Raw genomic sequence first — 15218 nt, forward strand, 5'->3', positions numbered from 1 at the left:
GACCCTCCCTGGCTTCAGTAACAAGCCAAAATGCAGCTTTCTGCAGAAGGAAACCTTCCTTCTGTCCTTTCTTCCCGAAGTGCTGACTGTGGGCTGACTGCCACTGGGGGCAGGGAGGCTTCCTTCTGTTCTGAGGCTGCTTCCTCCTCTTGGCCCTGCCCTACAGATCATGAAAGAGAAGGGCAAGAGGTCATCTGAACACATCCACCAGATCGACCTGGACATAAGCGGGACCTTAAGGAAGCATATCTTCTTCAGGGATAGATATGGAGCCAAGTAAGCCTACAGGAGCCACAGGGCCCCAGGGGAGATGGAGTGAACGAGAGGGATGGGGGCTTCCCCAGAGCAAAAGCCAGGGTCACCCAGGAGGGATGACAGAGCTGCCAAGAGCTCTAATGGCCCAGGGAGCAGCCGGCACCATGAACCGAGCACCTCCCTGGTTCTAAGGCCTGGGTCAGACTGGAACATGTGGGGCCAGAACCCAGGAGGATCCTGAGGAGACAGAAGACAGCAAAGAAAATCATGCACAATGGTGAAAGGTGCTCTCCCTGACCCATGGGGACCCATGGTAGGACCTACGGGAGGGTGGCAGGATAGAGGGCCCATGAGCCCCACCAGGCAACGATGACAGCAACCAAATGCTGGGAGAATTAGGGGTCCTGGAAACTCTCATCCAGGTCTGCTGGGAACATGAAATGGCACAGCCAGGTTGGCAGCCAGTTGGGCAGTGGCTCACAAAGCTCAGTGGACTTGAACCACACGTCCCCAAAGTGTCACAGATATCGAACCCACTGATTTGAAAACTGACATCCACATGAAACCTGCATGCCAGGTTCACTGCTTGATTCCTCGTCACTCACACACGGAGCCTTCGGGGATGGCCTTGAACACGGGAATGGGGAGAGCAAGGCTGGTCCTCCCTTCAAACGGAAGACCCAGTGAGAAAAGGGAAGGAGCCAGTGATGCCCGCACGAACGTGGGTGGATCCTAGATGCATTTTGCTAAGGGAAAGAAGCCAGACCCAATAAGCTACCACAGTAGGATTCCCATTCCTAGGCCATTCTGGAAAAGGCCAAACCATAGGGACTGAGAAGCAGTCTGGGTGGCCAGGGGCTGACGGATCGGGGAGAGGCTGGGTGCATAGGGGCCACCCTGGAGACTTGGAGGATGAAGGAGTCGCTCCAGGAGGGGCTGGAGTGGTGGCCGGGAGACTCTGCACCTTGGTTTGCAACTGTGGAGGAACTATACACCCACAGACTGAACTGGCGTGTGTGCAAACTGGAAAAAAAAAAAAATCATTCACAGTGAAAAGGATCAGGCAAGTCACTGTACAACTGGGCTATTTGCATGTCACAGATGTGGATTTTACTGAAACATTTCTTCAACAGTCTCAGGCCCTGAAGAGCTCACTGCTTATCTGGTGAATCATCTGAACCTGAAATAGGATTTGCTGTTAGGCTGTGTAGACAAAGTGAAACTAACAGCATCTGCACAAACCAAACCATAGCCCCCTTTATCTGTTTCCTAGGCAGCGGGAACTATTCTACATCCTCCTGGCATATTCGCAGTATAACCCGGTGAGTATTCCCGGCAGTGAGGTTCCCGGGCCGTATTTCCATATTCACAGGAGTGGGTGTCTGGTGGGGGTGTCGTTGCTTCTTTTAAAGTTAGTATTTGTGACCCACCAGGATATAGGAGGTAGGACTCCAGCTCACCGCTGGCATAAACCTCCAAGCAAGGGGGTGGTCTCAAGGGGTCAAGCTGAGACACAAAGGAGTCAGGGCCTCGACTCCTGCTGTCACTTGGGCCTGACCACCACTTCTCAGAACAAGAAATGATGCCCTCCTCCTGGGGCTGCCCCGAAGCCCAGGAGCTTGGCAGCATCGCACACAGGATGGTGCTATCGGCAGACATTTTGGACAAGGTGCTGAAGTGCCTGATGGACTTGGCTCTTGTCATGAAATGAATTTGCATCCTGAGGAAGCCTCTTCTTCAGAGGAAGCCTCTCCAGTCACCTCTGCCCTCTCCAATGACATGAGTCCTCCCAGGTGACCTCAGCCCTCCCAGGTGATGTCCTTCCATGGTGACTCTGGCTCTTGCAGGAGGTGGGCTACTGCAGGGACCTCAGCAACATCGCTGCCTTGTTCCTCCTTTACCTGCCTGAGGAGGATGCATTCTGGGCACTGGTGCAGCTGCTGGCCAGTGAGAGGCACTCTCTGCAAGGTAAGTGAACAGCTGCCCCGGGGACCTCCCGCAGCCAGACCTGGGGATGGCCACCCTGGCCAGGTGATCACAGCTTTCACCCAAGGCAACCTCCTTGTATTGCCAGCTTGTTCGGAGACTTTAGGATGTCTCTGCTGAGGGTCCCACAGGAGTCCACGGCTGACCCCCAAAGCCCAAATCAGACGTCTTTCATCCCCATCAGCAGAGGGCATCTCATCCTCCCTGTGGCCACCCTCTGTGTCCTGGAGCCACACCCTCCAGCTCTGATTCTGTGCAGCTGACTCTCCCCTCCCTGAGAGTCCTCCTGCCCTCCAGCTGCCCGGGCTCCTGCTGCCATTGGTGCCCATGAATGGGCCGACCAAACCCAGGTGGCAGCGTCTCCCCATCCCCTGTTCCCTGGCCTGACCCCACTTCCAGGAGATGACCAGGAAGCCCAGCACCCACCCAGTTCTGGCTGCCCTGTCGTGGCCTCAAAGTCAGGCTTGCCCTTTTTGCACCCTGGCCCAGGAGGCCTCCAGGAGAACCTCCAGCCAGGCTCCAGGGAATGTTCCCGCCCCACCTCCCCAGGGTAAAGGCCGCATAGTGGGGTCACCAGATGGGAGGGTGGGAGGCCTTGGGGTTTGGGGGCCTCTCCAGCTGCCCAGCTCTTGCAGCTGATGGCTCCACATCTTGGGGGAAGTCTCTGATTTCATGATGGGCTGTGGGCTTCTCAGGATTTCACAGCCCAAATGGTGAGACAGTCCAGGGGCTCCAAGACCAACAGGAGCATGTGGTACCCACATCACAACCCAAGATCATGTGGCATCAGGTGAGTTTGTGGTCCCCTCAGCTCTTCCCAGAGGCCCTGCCTCCCGTGGGGCTGTAAGGAGCAGGGGAGCTGGAGCCCCTCGTGGGGCTGGTGACTGGCTGAGTCCCAGCCAGGGCCTGACCTGGGACGTCGGGTTCTCCATGGGCTGGGAGTTGGTTTCCTTTCCTCCTCCTCCTCCTCCTCCTGGAGGAGACAGAGGCACAGGGATGGGGGCCCAGCTCCCGCAGAGCAGGGCAAAGGGCAGTGTGTCCACCGGGAGTGTGGGAAGGTGACAGTGTTGTGGGGAGCTCTGGACACTGCCCAGTGTTCTGCACTAGGGGAAGGGTCTTCAGAGGCCCTGGAAGAGGGAGGTTTTTAGGGCAGCCCAGTGGCCTGAGCACCTCTGTTGCTTCCATCAGGACAAGGAAGGTCTACGTGGGCAGTGTTCCTCATTAGGCTGCCTTATCCGGACACTGATTGACGGGGTAAGGAGGCATAGGGAGACCCTGGCTCAGGGACCCTCCTTGCCCTGCAGTGCCCTGCTTCCCCAGCCCGGGGGTCTGGCTCACTCCAGGCCCACAGGAGGCTCAGGCGGGTCCCCAAAGGACACACAAGCAAAACCCTCTGCCCAAGAGGGGTCATCCCAGGGCAATGGCTGGGGCTCAGGCCCAGCCTCATGGGCAGACTGGGCCAGGACCCGACTTGAGAGGGCTCAGGGAAGCCTCAAGCCCTGGGCAAGCCCCTCTCTCCAGGAGCCACATCCCCACTCAAATGAGTGCCCCCCATGAGGAGCTGCAAGACCTTGTCTGACCCAGCGTCCTGGAGGGCTCAGGCGACCCTCATGGGGAAGGTCACAGACTCTGGAGACTGAAGCCCCAGTGTGTGCAGCTCAAGCCACCAGCCCCAGCCTGGAAGGACCGGGTTCTTTCACACCTGCTGTCCCCACAGATCTCTCTCGGGCTCACCCTGCGCCTGTGGGACGTCTATTTGCTGGAAGGAGAACAGGTGTTGATGCCGATGACAAGCATTGCCTTTAAGGTTCAGCAGAGTAAGTCTACGTGTGCCCAGTGGGGCCTGGGGAGCCCTGGGGTCAGACCCCGACTGGCCCGAGGGCAGCTTCCACACACTGTCCTCATGATCCTCAGTTCTGGCCCAGAGGGAGGTCTGGCCAGGGGGGCTGGGCAGGACACTGTGACACCGAGTCCATCCCTCACATGACCCAGATGAAAGTCCAGAGTGTGGTGCGCACTTCCCTGCCCAGGTCACCCCTAGCCACAGTCTCCTGTGTATATCTGGACGCCTGGGGTGGCCACAAAAGGATCCAGCACCGCCCAGTGGGAGACTGAAGTGGCCACGGGGTATGAGCTGTGACCATTCCCAGGTAACTCTCCTGGCCTGATATCCACCCTGTCCCTAGAGCACCTCATGAAGACGTCCAGGTGTGGCCTGTGGGCACGTTTTCGGAACCAGTTCGTTTACACCTGGGCCAGAGATGATGACACTGTGCTCAAGCATCTTAGGGCCTCTATGAAGAAACTAACGAGAAAGCAGGGGGACCTGCCACGCCCAGGTGGGCTCCAGTGCCATTTCCCCTCCCATGTCACCCTCTGGGGTAGTCAATAGTAGGGGAGTGCCCGGGACCCGCAACCCTACTACCTGGGCCTTCCTCTTCACCTTTTCTTCCTCCTCTTCCTCCTGCACTCTAAGAAAGTACAGGAGGCCCACCGGTCCTCAGGGCAGGCGCTCAGTGCCTGTATACTGGACGTGCTGTGCACGCAGGAGGGGGATGTGGGCAAGACCCTCCAACAAGCCCCCTCCCACTTTCCACAGTGTCTCGCTCTCCCCCTCACAGGGCCCTCAAAGTTACTAGACAGGCCCAGACCCATTTGTGGGAGACCCCGCCCCTCCCTGCAGGCACCCACAGCCTCAGAGAGCAGCAGAGGCCCCTCACTCATGCACGCTCCTCCAAGGTTGCCAGGACAACAAGCCTTGAGCCAGGGAGGCAAGGGAATCGGTGTCCCTGACCCCCACAGAGCATTCAGGGAGAGGGCACAGGTGGGACCCCGGGCCCAGAGCCAGAGCCAAGAGTTCAGCCAGATGTGGGAACGGTCAGTCCTGGCATGGACTGGGCAGCCCAGGAGGGCAGAGGGTGTCCCACATCCGGGCCCAAAAACCCACTGCAGAGATGAGTCCCCACGTGAGGTGGCAAGGGGCTGGGTGACATCCAAGGCCCCTCCTACCTGAGTTCTGACTGGGGGCCGTATCCCAGGCCCAACAGCCTTGGGACAAAGGTGTGTGGCAGGAAGCCTCCAGCCAGTCTGAATCCTGGGGGCAGTCCCAGGAGCCACCCGCCATGCCACGACAGCTTCCCCACGCCAGGCAGCACACACCCCTCCCTCTGGGATCAGCAGACTACAGGCGTGTCCTCAGTGTCAGGCCACAGGGGCCACACAGAGACCCCGAGGACTACAGAGACGCAGGCAGGTGGGGCCCAGCCCGGAAAGGCCTGCATGGGCTCACTGGAGACGCTGACCGCATCTGTTTTCCTTTCAGCCAAACCCAAGCAAGGGTCCTCGGCATCCAGCCCTGTGCCGGCTTCACGTGGCGGGAAGACCCTCTGCAAGGGGGACAGGCAGGCCCCTCCAGGCCCACCAGCCCGGTTCCAGCGGCCCATTTGGTCAGCTTCCCCGCCATGGGCACCTCGTTCTTCCACACCCTGTCCTGCTGGGGCTGTCCGGGAAGACACCTACCCTGTGGGCCCTCAGGGTGTGCCCAGCCTGGCCCTGGCTCAGGGAGGACCTCAGGGTTCCTGGAGATTCCTGCAGTGGAACTCTATGCCCCGCCTCCCAACGGACCTGGATGTAGGGGGCCCTTGGTTCCCGCATTATGATTTTGAACAGAGCTGCTGGGTCCGTGCCATATCCCAAGAGGACCAGCTGGCCACCTGCTGGCAGGCTGAACACCCTTCAGGGTTGAGATTGGCTTTCACTGCACTGAGCCACAACGTGGGCATGGACTTCCCGGCCCTGCAGTGCACCCAGCACTGAATCCGACGAGGGCACCCCCTTCAGAGCTAGGGACGAACAGCAGTGCGCTCCCACCTCAGGGCCTTGCCTCTGCTGCCTCCACTTGGAAAGTTCTCAGTTCCCTCCAGGCTTCTAGAAGCATCTGGGCCAGGGCTCGTGGCTGGATAATTTCCCAAGGCTTAACAACCCAAGCAAGCTTCCCATCCTCGTTTTATTTTTTGTTAAACTTATGAAAATTTATTAAGAAAGTGTGCAGCTCGAGAGACATTCAGAAATGGAACACACCAGCCCCAAGATCACAAAGCCAACCATGCCTAGCCCCTCCCAGCACCCCCAGCCCCACGACCAGCGTTCTGAATTCTGATGACACCATGAGCCTGCCTTTGTACTTTAAACTCATGGAAGGATAACCACCTTCACGTTTTAAAATAAATGTTTCCTGTTGAATGATTTTAGATTTTAGACAGAAATATTGAAAATGCACTACAGTGACCTCTTACACCTTCCATCCGGCTGCCCCTAATAATGACGTTTTGTAGTCCCATAGCACATAAGAAATTTAGGCCAGGTGTGGTGGCTCACACCTGTAATCCCAGCAATTTGAGAGGTTGAGGTGGGAGGTTCAGGTTCACTTGAGTCTAGAAGTCTGAGGCCAGCCTGGGAAACATAGGCAGACCCCGTCTCTAGAGAAAAGTCAAAGAAATCAGCCAGGCATGGTGGTGTGTGCCTATAGTCCCACCTAGTCAGGAGGCTGAGGCAGGAGGATTGCTGGAGCCCATGAGTTGCGGGAAGCAGTGAGCCATGATTGCACCACTGCCCTCCAGCCTGGGTGACAGAGTGAGACTTTAGCTCTTAAAAAAATTTAAGAAATTTAATGTGGGTACAATTCTATTAACTAAATAATAATGTGAACTATTATCTATGGTTATTAAGGCTAGAATTATCCCATTTTTGCCTAACTTCTCGTACCTGTCCGAAGATCCCACCTTGGACTCACCCTCTGCCTTCAGCTCATGTCTCTTCAGCTTCCTCCAGATGGTCCAGCAAACACACACCTGGGCTGAATGGTAGAGCTGATTGCTCATACACAAGGGTTGACCGGTGGGCAGGGATTTTCAAACTTATAGAGTAAATGAGTTTTCCATGGTGTTCTGGAGAGCACCGTTTGAGAAACACTTTGACAGTGAATCTAGGCCTCAATATCCATCAGCTGCTCTAGCTTGACTTTTGCTCAAGCTCAGTGAAAACCTGCTCTGCCGGGTGCACGTGAAAGGGGCAAGGATGAGCAAGATGTAGATAAAGAAGACAGGACACAGGGGGTCTGTCTCAGCTCTATCCCCTGCCTTCAGCACTGAGGGATGAAATCCAACTCAGGGAATGGTGGCCACGTGCTGGGCCAGCCCCGGGCTCTGAGGATCTGACAGTGAGTGACGCAGAGCCAGGCCTTGCCCTTGGGGAGCTCTCCAGCATACACCCCACTCTCCCCTCCCAGTGCCCTGCAAAGCAGGCATCAACGCCATTGTTAATGCACAGAGGAGGAACCTGACTGTTAGACCTGGGTTTTCCAGGGTTGCACGGCTCCTGGGAGACAGATGTGACCCTGAGGGCAGGGCACAGGCCAGTGTAATGCCAGGATGGAATGAGCTGTGATCTGTGCCATGTAGAGGCGTGGGCCAAGGTGGGACTGACTGATGACCAGGTCAGCCAGGTTGCTGAAAACACTCTTGGGTCCTCACCTGCCGGTTCCCAGGAGTCTGGAACTGCCAGGAGAGTGGTGGCAGGTCCCCCATCCTCAGCTGGGTGGGCCTGGATAGAACAGCAAGGCGAGGGCACATTTCCCCGGCCATTCCCTCCAGGCACAGCTGTGACCTGCTCATTCCAATTTTGTGGAAATATTTCCACACACACAGAATTGCAAATAGCAGTGGACATGGTGAGAGGCGTTTGGACATGGGATAGGCAGGATTTTGGAGGCAGAGCCTCCAGGGCTTGCCAATGGGTTAGCTGCAGGGCTTGAGAGGGAACGGAGAATCCGGGATGATGTGTTCAAATCGGTCTGTTCGCTTCCTCCGTGCCATGCCTGTGCTGGGCACTGGGAGAGACAGGTGAGAACAGGAGCGCCAGGCTGGGGGAGGTGTGGGGGGAAGCCCAGAGTGTCTGGGCAGGGTAGGAAGCTCACAGTGTCTACTGGGAGCTGAAGGCTTATGTCTACCTCAGTGCCATCCACGTTCTCTGTATGAACAAGTACAGGCTGAACTGCCTGGAGGAGGAGCAGCTGCTGTTGCTGGTGACCAGGACGTTCAGGAACGGAGGCTGCTCTGGTAACGGAGAGGTGGGTGGCCTGAGGTCTGGATGGTCTAGGGGGTGATAGGGCACAGGAGGACCCAGGAAAGGGTCTGGGGGATGCAGGACATCCTACAGAGGGCGTTTGGGAGTCAGTGCTCAGGTCACTCCAGGTCACGCAGGTCATTTGCCTGCCTCTGTCATAATTATTGCCATATGAGAGAGTGCCACTTTTCCTATGACATAATTTAGATATTTCTGTGAATGGCCTACCTGTTTATATTTACAACTTCATATTTAAAGGAAATTTGTATCACTCTCACTAATGGAAAGCCAGTAAAACATAAATTCAATGAAAACAAAATGAAGTCAATGAATTTTAGCTAGATACTATTCCCTGACCAAGGCCTGCTGGAGGTGGTACAACCAGGGTTGGAATTGAGATCTGCCAAGCTTCTGAGTTTATTCTGTTTCCCCCACACCAGGGTTCCTCAATACTGCATTACTGACATCAGGGGCCAGACAATTCTTTGTGATGGGGGCTGTCCTGCACCTGGCGGGATGTTTAGCAGCTTCTCTGGCCTCCACCCACTGGAAGCCAGGGGAATGCAGAAGAGGCTTGCTCATTCTCCCATTTAATGCTCAGGACAATATCTGACATAAATGTTATGTCTTTTATTTTATAAATGAAGAAAAGGAGACTCAGAAAGGTTTAAGTGAGTCACCTAAGAACACACAGTCAGCAAGAGGTAGAACCCGAAACTGAACACAGGTGTCCATGTGAGACAACAAAAAAGTTCAGGTTCCAGCTTCCTTTGAGTCTCTCATTTCAACAATGACCATCGTCTGCATACGAGCTGAAGTACAGGAAACCTGGGCTGAACTCTCCTCCCATCAGGCCTAGGAGCCCCAGACCAGAACCCCAGCCCAAGGTCTCCCAGTCAGGCCCGCTGGAGTGAGCTGGCATCCACACTAGCATGGTTTCTCAAGGCTACAGGGATGCCAGTCTCACCACTGATGAACAAAATGAAGGGCATTTGCTTCTCCTGCAGGCTGTCGGGATTTAACACAGATTCCTTTTCTTGCTCTCTTCTCCTGTAGCACAAAACAGGGTGCTCCATCCACCTCCCAGTGTCCCAGGCTTTGTTGCATGTTCTCTTTAATTTCTCCCACTCTCGCAGTGCACCCTACCCTCATCTCCCTGGCAACTTTTCTGCTCTATCGACACCTGGATCACAAGAACACTTGTGAGGCCCCTTAACAAGCTACATCCCAAATTATCATTCCACTTTGTCCTCAGCCAGTGCCCAGGTCCAACTCGCTCTCCTGGGGTGACTTTCTTTCCTGCCCAATATGGTTTCATCATCTGTAAATTGGGGATAATTAAAGTCTTGATCCTGATATTGGACTCTCAAAGCAGAAGTAGCAAGCTCAGCCAAGTCACTTAAACAAGAGGAGACATTCCTTGTGAACCAAAAGGGCACTGGTCACAAGGGCTGCTCCTTCTTCTCTCAGGCCTCTCCAGCACACCCTTGGCTCAGCCAAAGAAGAGACTCAGGCTGAGCTTCTGCGCTGTCGGGATAACATAGGTACCCGGTCCTTGACCCTGGGACTTTAACAGTTCCCTCGTGTGGCTCAGTTCTATAGCTTCAATGACACAAAGTGGCTTTTGCTCAAAATAGCTTTTGATAGGTTAAGGTACTCCTCTGCCACTCTAAGTCTGTGTGGAACAGTTCTAAGTAAGAGACGTTTATTCCTCTGATCCCGAGGAAGGGAGGAAAAGGCAATGACATTAACCACGTGTTGGACTTCAGCCACTGGAAAACCCTGGTGTTGGCTGCTGCCAGTGCAACCTGGGATAGCGTCACAAACATCAACGATGCCAGGAGGCCCCACTTCATCCAGGGAGTGGGGAGTCGGGATAGGCATGCATACCTGTTCTTATTCAGCAGAGACACTTCCTCTTTATCTGTTTCTGGGTGAGAACCAGCACCATTTCCCTGGTGACAGGGGCCCCAGCTAGGAACCATACAGGGTAGGATGCTACCCTACCCTAGACACCCAGCAGGGAAAATGCCATTTTGCAGATGCAGGAGTGGTTAGACTTTGAAATGGTCATGCTGGACTGCAACACCACGTGGGTCCTCAAATGATTATGAGTTTCTGCCCTCAGGCACATAAGGCCCCAGCAGAAGCAACCTGAGAGTGGACCTGAAACGCCATGGGTATGTGTGTCTGTTGGGGCATCATAGAGAAGGTTTCTATTCCATATGGTCCTCAGGGCCAAGTTAGCCTGGCTCCAATCCCAGCACTGCCACTCACAAGCCTTGACTGTGAGCAAATCACTTATGTTCTCTGAGTTCCAGCTCCCTGGTTTCTCTAATGGGAAGTGGATATCTCACTATAACCCTGCTTTTGTGCAACTGGCACACATGAGTTGCTTGCTAAGTGTGAAAATCCTCCTTCTCCTTCTGTTTCCCTGCTGACCAACAGCTGTGGCCAAAAGCTGACTTTAGCCAAAAGCTAAATTTTTGCAAAACTTTAATATAAATTGATGTTAAATATAGAAATAGAAACAAAAGGGCTAGATCTGCCTATGTTACAGGATCTTGGTTAATGCTAAGAGCTCAAAAGACCTGGGTCAATTACATAGTCTCTTTCTCTGCCAAGCCGATTAAACAGTCCCTAAAATAAAGGCTATAGGTCTTGGGGTCTCCCAAAACTTTGAGAAATAAAGAGGGGGCCTCTATGCTGGGTTGTAACAATTGCACCTCTCACCTGATAGTGGCTTGTGGTGTCCCTGGAGTCTAAAAGCTACATGATGCTCCCTGGGAAGTGGCTTTCTGACTGGTATGCTTGGATCTGTGCAATGGACAGTCATTGGCGGCCCAGAAATCTTTACTCATTTCAGGCTGGTCCAACTCCAAACAATAATATGTCCACTCTACCATTGTTCTCCTCTTCACTGAGCTTCCCTTTCTCAGTTTCATGCTGAAACACCAAGACTCACAAATATTACCTTCTCTTACGCCAACAAAATGCACAATGATGTCACCCCAAAGTCTTCCGGCCTCACCAGCCTATAGGAAGGAATGAAATTACATCTGAAATACAGCACGGGCTGGCACTCCCTAAATGTAATATGACTATAGTGTTCAACAACTATAACACGCCATTCTTTCAGAAAAAATTTCATAGTTGTTCCATGGCAGGCAAATCTATGCAAGCCTACTCCCAAAGTACAATGAAGCTGAGAGGCTGAAGAAAGCAGCTGACAAATCCTATCTCTTACAAAGTGGCTGGGCGTGGTGGCTTACGCCTGTAATCCCAGCACTTTGGGAGGCCAAGGCGGGCAGATCACCTGAGGTTGGGAGTTCGAGGCCAGCCTGACCAACATGGAGAAACCCCATCTCTACTAAAAATACAAAAAATTAGCCAGGTGTGGTGCCACATGCCTGTGGTCCCAGCTACTCAGGCAGCTGAGGCAGGAGAATCGCTTGAACCCAGGAAGTGGAGGTTGCAGGGAGCCGAGATCGTGCCATTGCACTCCAGCCTGGGCAACAAGAGCAAAACTCTGTCTTAAAAAAACAAAAACAAAAAAACAAAGAAACAAACAAACAAAAGGAAAGTTACATTTAATAGGGACTTACAAACAGAAGCCATGTCTGTGTCTCTGGTGGAGTGGAGATGAGATGGTGGATCCCTGCACCATTACCGTGCAGACCCAGGGCTGATGTACCGCAGGGAAGGGGAATACATGATTCAGAAGTGATGTGCAAGCAATTAAAGTATGATAACATCAAAGCTGTTTTGACCTAAGAGCAGGATTTACAGTAAGTATGTGCTCTTACACAATGAATAATAGACAAACTGGACATCTTAATGGCCTTCCCAGAGCAGAGGTTAATCTGAAGTCAATATGGTGGGTTAGCATCCAACGTGGAGTTGCTTTGGCTTCCACATAGTGACTTTGAGAAATTAAGAATCCCAAAAAGTAGCCACTCTTTTTAGGAGTACAGTGGAGGGCAGTGGCAGTGGTGGTAGTGGTGGTGTTGGTAGAAGAAAGAGGTTTGACTGATTTGTCAAAGTGATGCAACTAATGAGGATTTGCATTATCTTAATTAATTGCTGCAACAAAAGTACGTTGTCTCCTGCCTCAGCTTCCCGAGTAGCTGGGACTACAGGCATGCACCACCACGCCCAGCTAATTTTTTATGTATTTTAGTAGAGACGGGGTTTTCACCATGTTGGCCAGGATGGTCTCGATCTCCTGACTTCATGATCTTCCCACCTTGGCCTCCCAAAGTGCTGGGATTACAGGCGTGAGCCACTGCGCCTGGCTGATACCATCTTAAAATGTGTTAGTATATTCTCAGATAATATCAGCAATGATACATGTGAAGCTGGTAAGTGTTTTTAGAAAGGGGAATTAGATGACTGGGTGACAAAGATGGGAGGTGGAAACTTTCTATTGTATACTCTTTTTTATATGTCTTTAACTTTATATCATATGCTTATATTACCTATTCAAATTCGACATCGATTTTTACAGAGACATAACATTTGCCACAATTTATGTCACAAATGAAATAAAAATATTGCTTGTGGTGGATAATCTGACAATACTTAACACAGTCAATTAAAGAAATATCAGTTTGTTACCAGCTTTGTAGCTTCTTGATCTTCAGTGTGAAAAGCCTGTATAAAAGATCACTCTGTTAAAATGGAACCAGTGGTCAGAGCAGCTACAATTGCACAGTAGAACATAAAACACAAATACCAGCTCTTCAGGGAGGAACCATAAGGCTAATTTCCACATTCTTTACATTTGTTAGCATAATAGACAAATATTTAAACAATTCTTGCTCTAACAGGGCACATGATTTTTCATTAGAAATGGCTGCAAAACGGCTAGGCGCGGTGGCTTACGCCTGTAATCCCAGCACTTTAGGAGGCCGAGGAGGCCGGATCACAAAGTCAGGAGTTGGAGACCAGCCTGGTCAATATGGTGAAACCCTGTCTCTACTAAAAATACAAAAATTAGCCGGACATGGTGGCAGGCACCTGTACCCCCAGCTACTCGGGAGGCTGAGGCAGGAGAATCGCTTGAACTTAGGAGGCAGAGGTTGCAGTGAGCCAGGATCCCACCACTGCACTGCAGCCTGGGCAACAGAGCAAAACCCTGTCTCAAAAAAAAAAAAAAAAAAGAAAGAAAGAAAGAAAAAAGAAATGGTTGCAAAACTTCATGTTTAACTATTAGCTCAGATTTGATTAAGAGGAAAGAAAGGAAGAGAGAGGGAAGAAGAAAGTTTTGTTTCTATCTGTGAACTATTTTAATGAAAATACTACAGCTACAAAATTAGATGTTTTACTTGGTGTGACTGCGAATGGTTTCTTAGTTTTGAGCAACAGTTAGGCTCATTTGCAAATTATTGGCATCTCAGCTAGTATTACTAATTTTGGACACATTTAAAAAGCAAGCATTAAGAGTCGTTTTCCAGAAATTGTCAGATAACTACAACAGAACAGTAATGAGACTGAACTGATCACCAAAAATGCTCATTTTCAACAACTGCACTTTGGGCCCATCTGATAGTCTTCCTGTTAATGATGAATAGTTTATTATTTTTTTCAAATAAATTGAGGGATTGAATTCTTTGTAAGTTTTTTTTTTTTTTCTGAAATGCAATAAAAGTGTCGTGTTAAAATACAGGATTGCCAAGATTAATACTAGCTTTTGAAAGGATACTGATAACATTTTAGTTGCTAAGATTTCTTTTTATATATAGAAAATATTCCTGCTATTCTTAAGAAGTATTTTAAAGATCCAAAGACAGAATTGTGATTGTAGCTTTTATACAATCTTGCCATTATTTTCCATGATTCTATTGCCAAAAAGGAAGGTATAGCATATGAGTACTATAAGCAGCCTGTGAATATCTTTACTTGCAACAGAATTTAGAAGACATGATAAATGTGTGCCACTTAAAGGGTATTATGAAAGAAAACTGCAATGTTTTAAGGCAAAATGGGTCCACTGAAGTAAGAAAGCTTCAAGTTAAATGGGAAAATAAAACATGATAGCCTCTCTTAATTTGCCGTGATTCAGTATGGATAAGAAGTTAAATGTAGTAGACATATGTTGTGTTCTTCCGGCTGTCCACCATTCCCCCCGCTTCCCCCTTCCTATCAGCAGCTCAGTATGCCCTTGGAAGGAATTTCCTGTTGTATGTTTTGTTAATGCATGGGTTATCCCTGGAACACACCTCCCAATGCTCATGCCCAATACAGAAGCAGAAGGCTAGGTCCTTCCTCCAGCTGCCCTTTGGTGCCCCTGGGGAGGAGACACATGACCCAATTTGAGCAAGAAAGTGCCCCCTACCAGGACTTTGCATCTTGAGTGAGTGAACCAGACTGGGGCCATCTGGGAGTCAGATTGCTCCCAGTGGCAGGAGCGTGGTACTGAGGCTGGGTGTCTCTGCTGTCTCACCTCCATGGTGCCCCTGTATCCAACTGTATTCAAAGCCCTCTAGCCTTCTGTCCTGTTGGTGAGTCTCTGATGCCTACCTGTGTTATTGAGATAGGGGTTCTGTTGCATGTAACAGAAACCAAAAATAATGGATACTTAAGGCACAAGTTTATTTCTCTTCCACATAAAAGTTTGAACATAGGCATTTTAGGATGCTATGGTCGATCTGGAACCCAGAATACTCTGTCTGCTTTGCCATCCCCAAGGTATGGACTTCCACATTGTCCACGATGGAGCTGCAGCCATCACATAAGTAATGGGAAAAAGGAAGAAGTATATACCTTCACCCTTCAAGGATAAGTTTAGGCTGGGTGCAGTGGCTGTCACCTATAAGCACTTTGGGAAGCCAAAGTAGGTGGATTACTTGAGC

General features: G+C 51.3%; 1 protein-coding gene across 7 annotated transcripts in view; it reads left to right on the plus strand.

Annotated features, from left to right (window-relative positions):
* Positions 1–6486, plus strand: part of LOC129051369 (TBC1 domain family member 3G-like) — a 38897-nt gene extending 32411 nt beyond the window's left edge. For 6 of the 7 annotated variants that reach the window (XM_063718705.1, XM_063718703.1, XM_063718704.1 and 3 more), the window contains 8 exons: positions 167–276; positions 1529–1577; positions 2103–2223; positions 2937–3031; positions 3430–3495; positions 3959–4058; positions 4428–4580; positions 5564–6486. In XM_063718705.1, coding sequence (XP_063574775.1) covers positions 167–276; positions 1529–1577; positions 2103–2223; positions 2937–3031; positions 3430–3495; positions 3959–4058; positions 4428–4580; positions 5564–6057 — 1188 coding nt within the window. In that variant the 3' untranslated portion in view covers positions 6058–6486. The remainder of the gene's footprint in view (positions 1–166; positions 277–1528; positions 1578–2102; positions 2224–2936; positions 3032–3429; positions 3496–3958; positions 4059–4427; positions 4581–5563) is intronic. The other variant, XM_063718709.1, reaches the window with a different exon arrangement.
* Positions 6487–15218: the final 8732 nt, after the last annotated feature.

The sequence above is a fragment of the Pongo abelii genome, chromosome 19 (assembly GCF_028885655.2).
Source record: "Pongo abelii isolate AG06213 chromosome 19, NHGRI_mPonAbe1-v2.0_pri, whole genome shotgun sequence".
NCBI lineage: Eukaryota > Metazoa > Chordata > Mammalia > Primates > Hominidae > Pongo > Pongo abelii.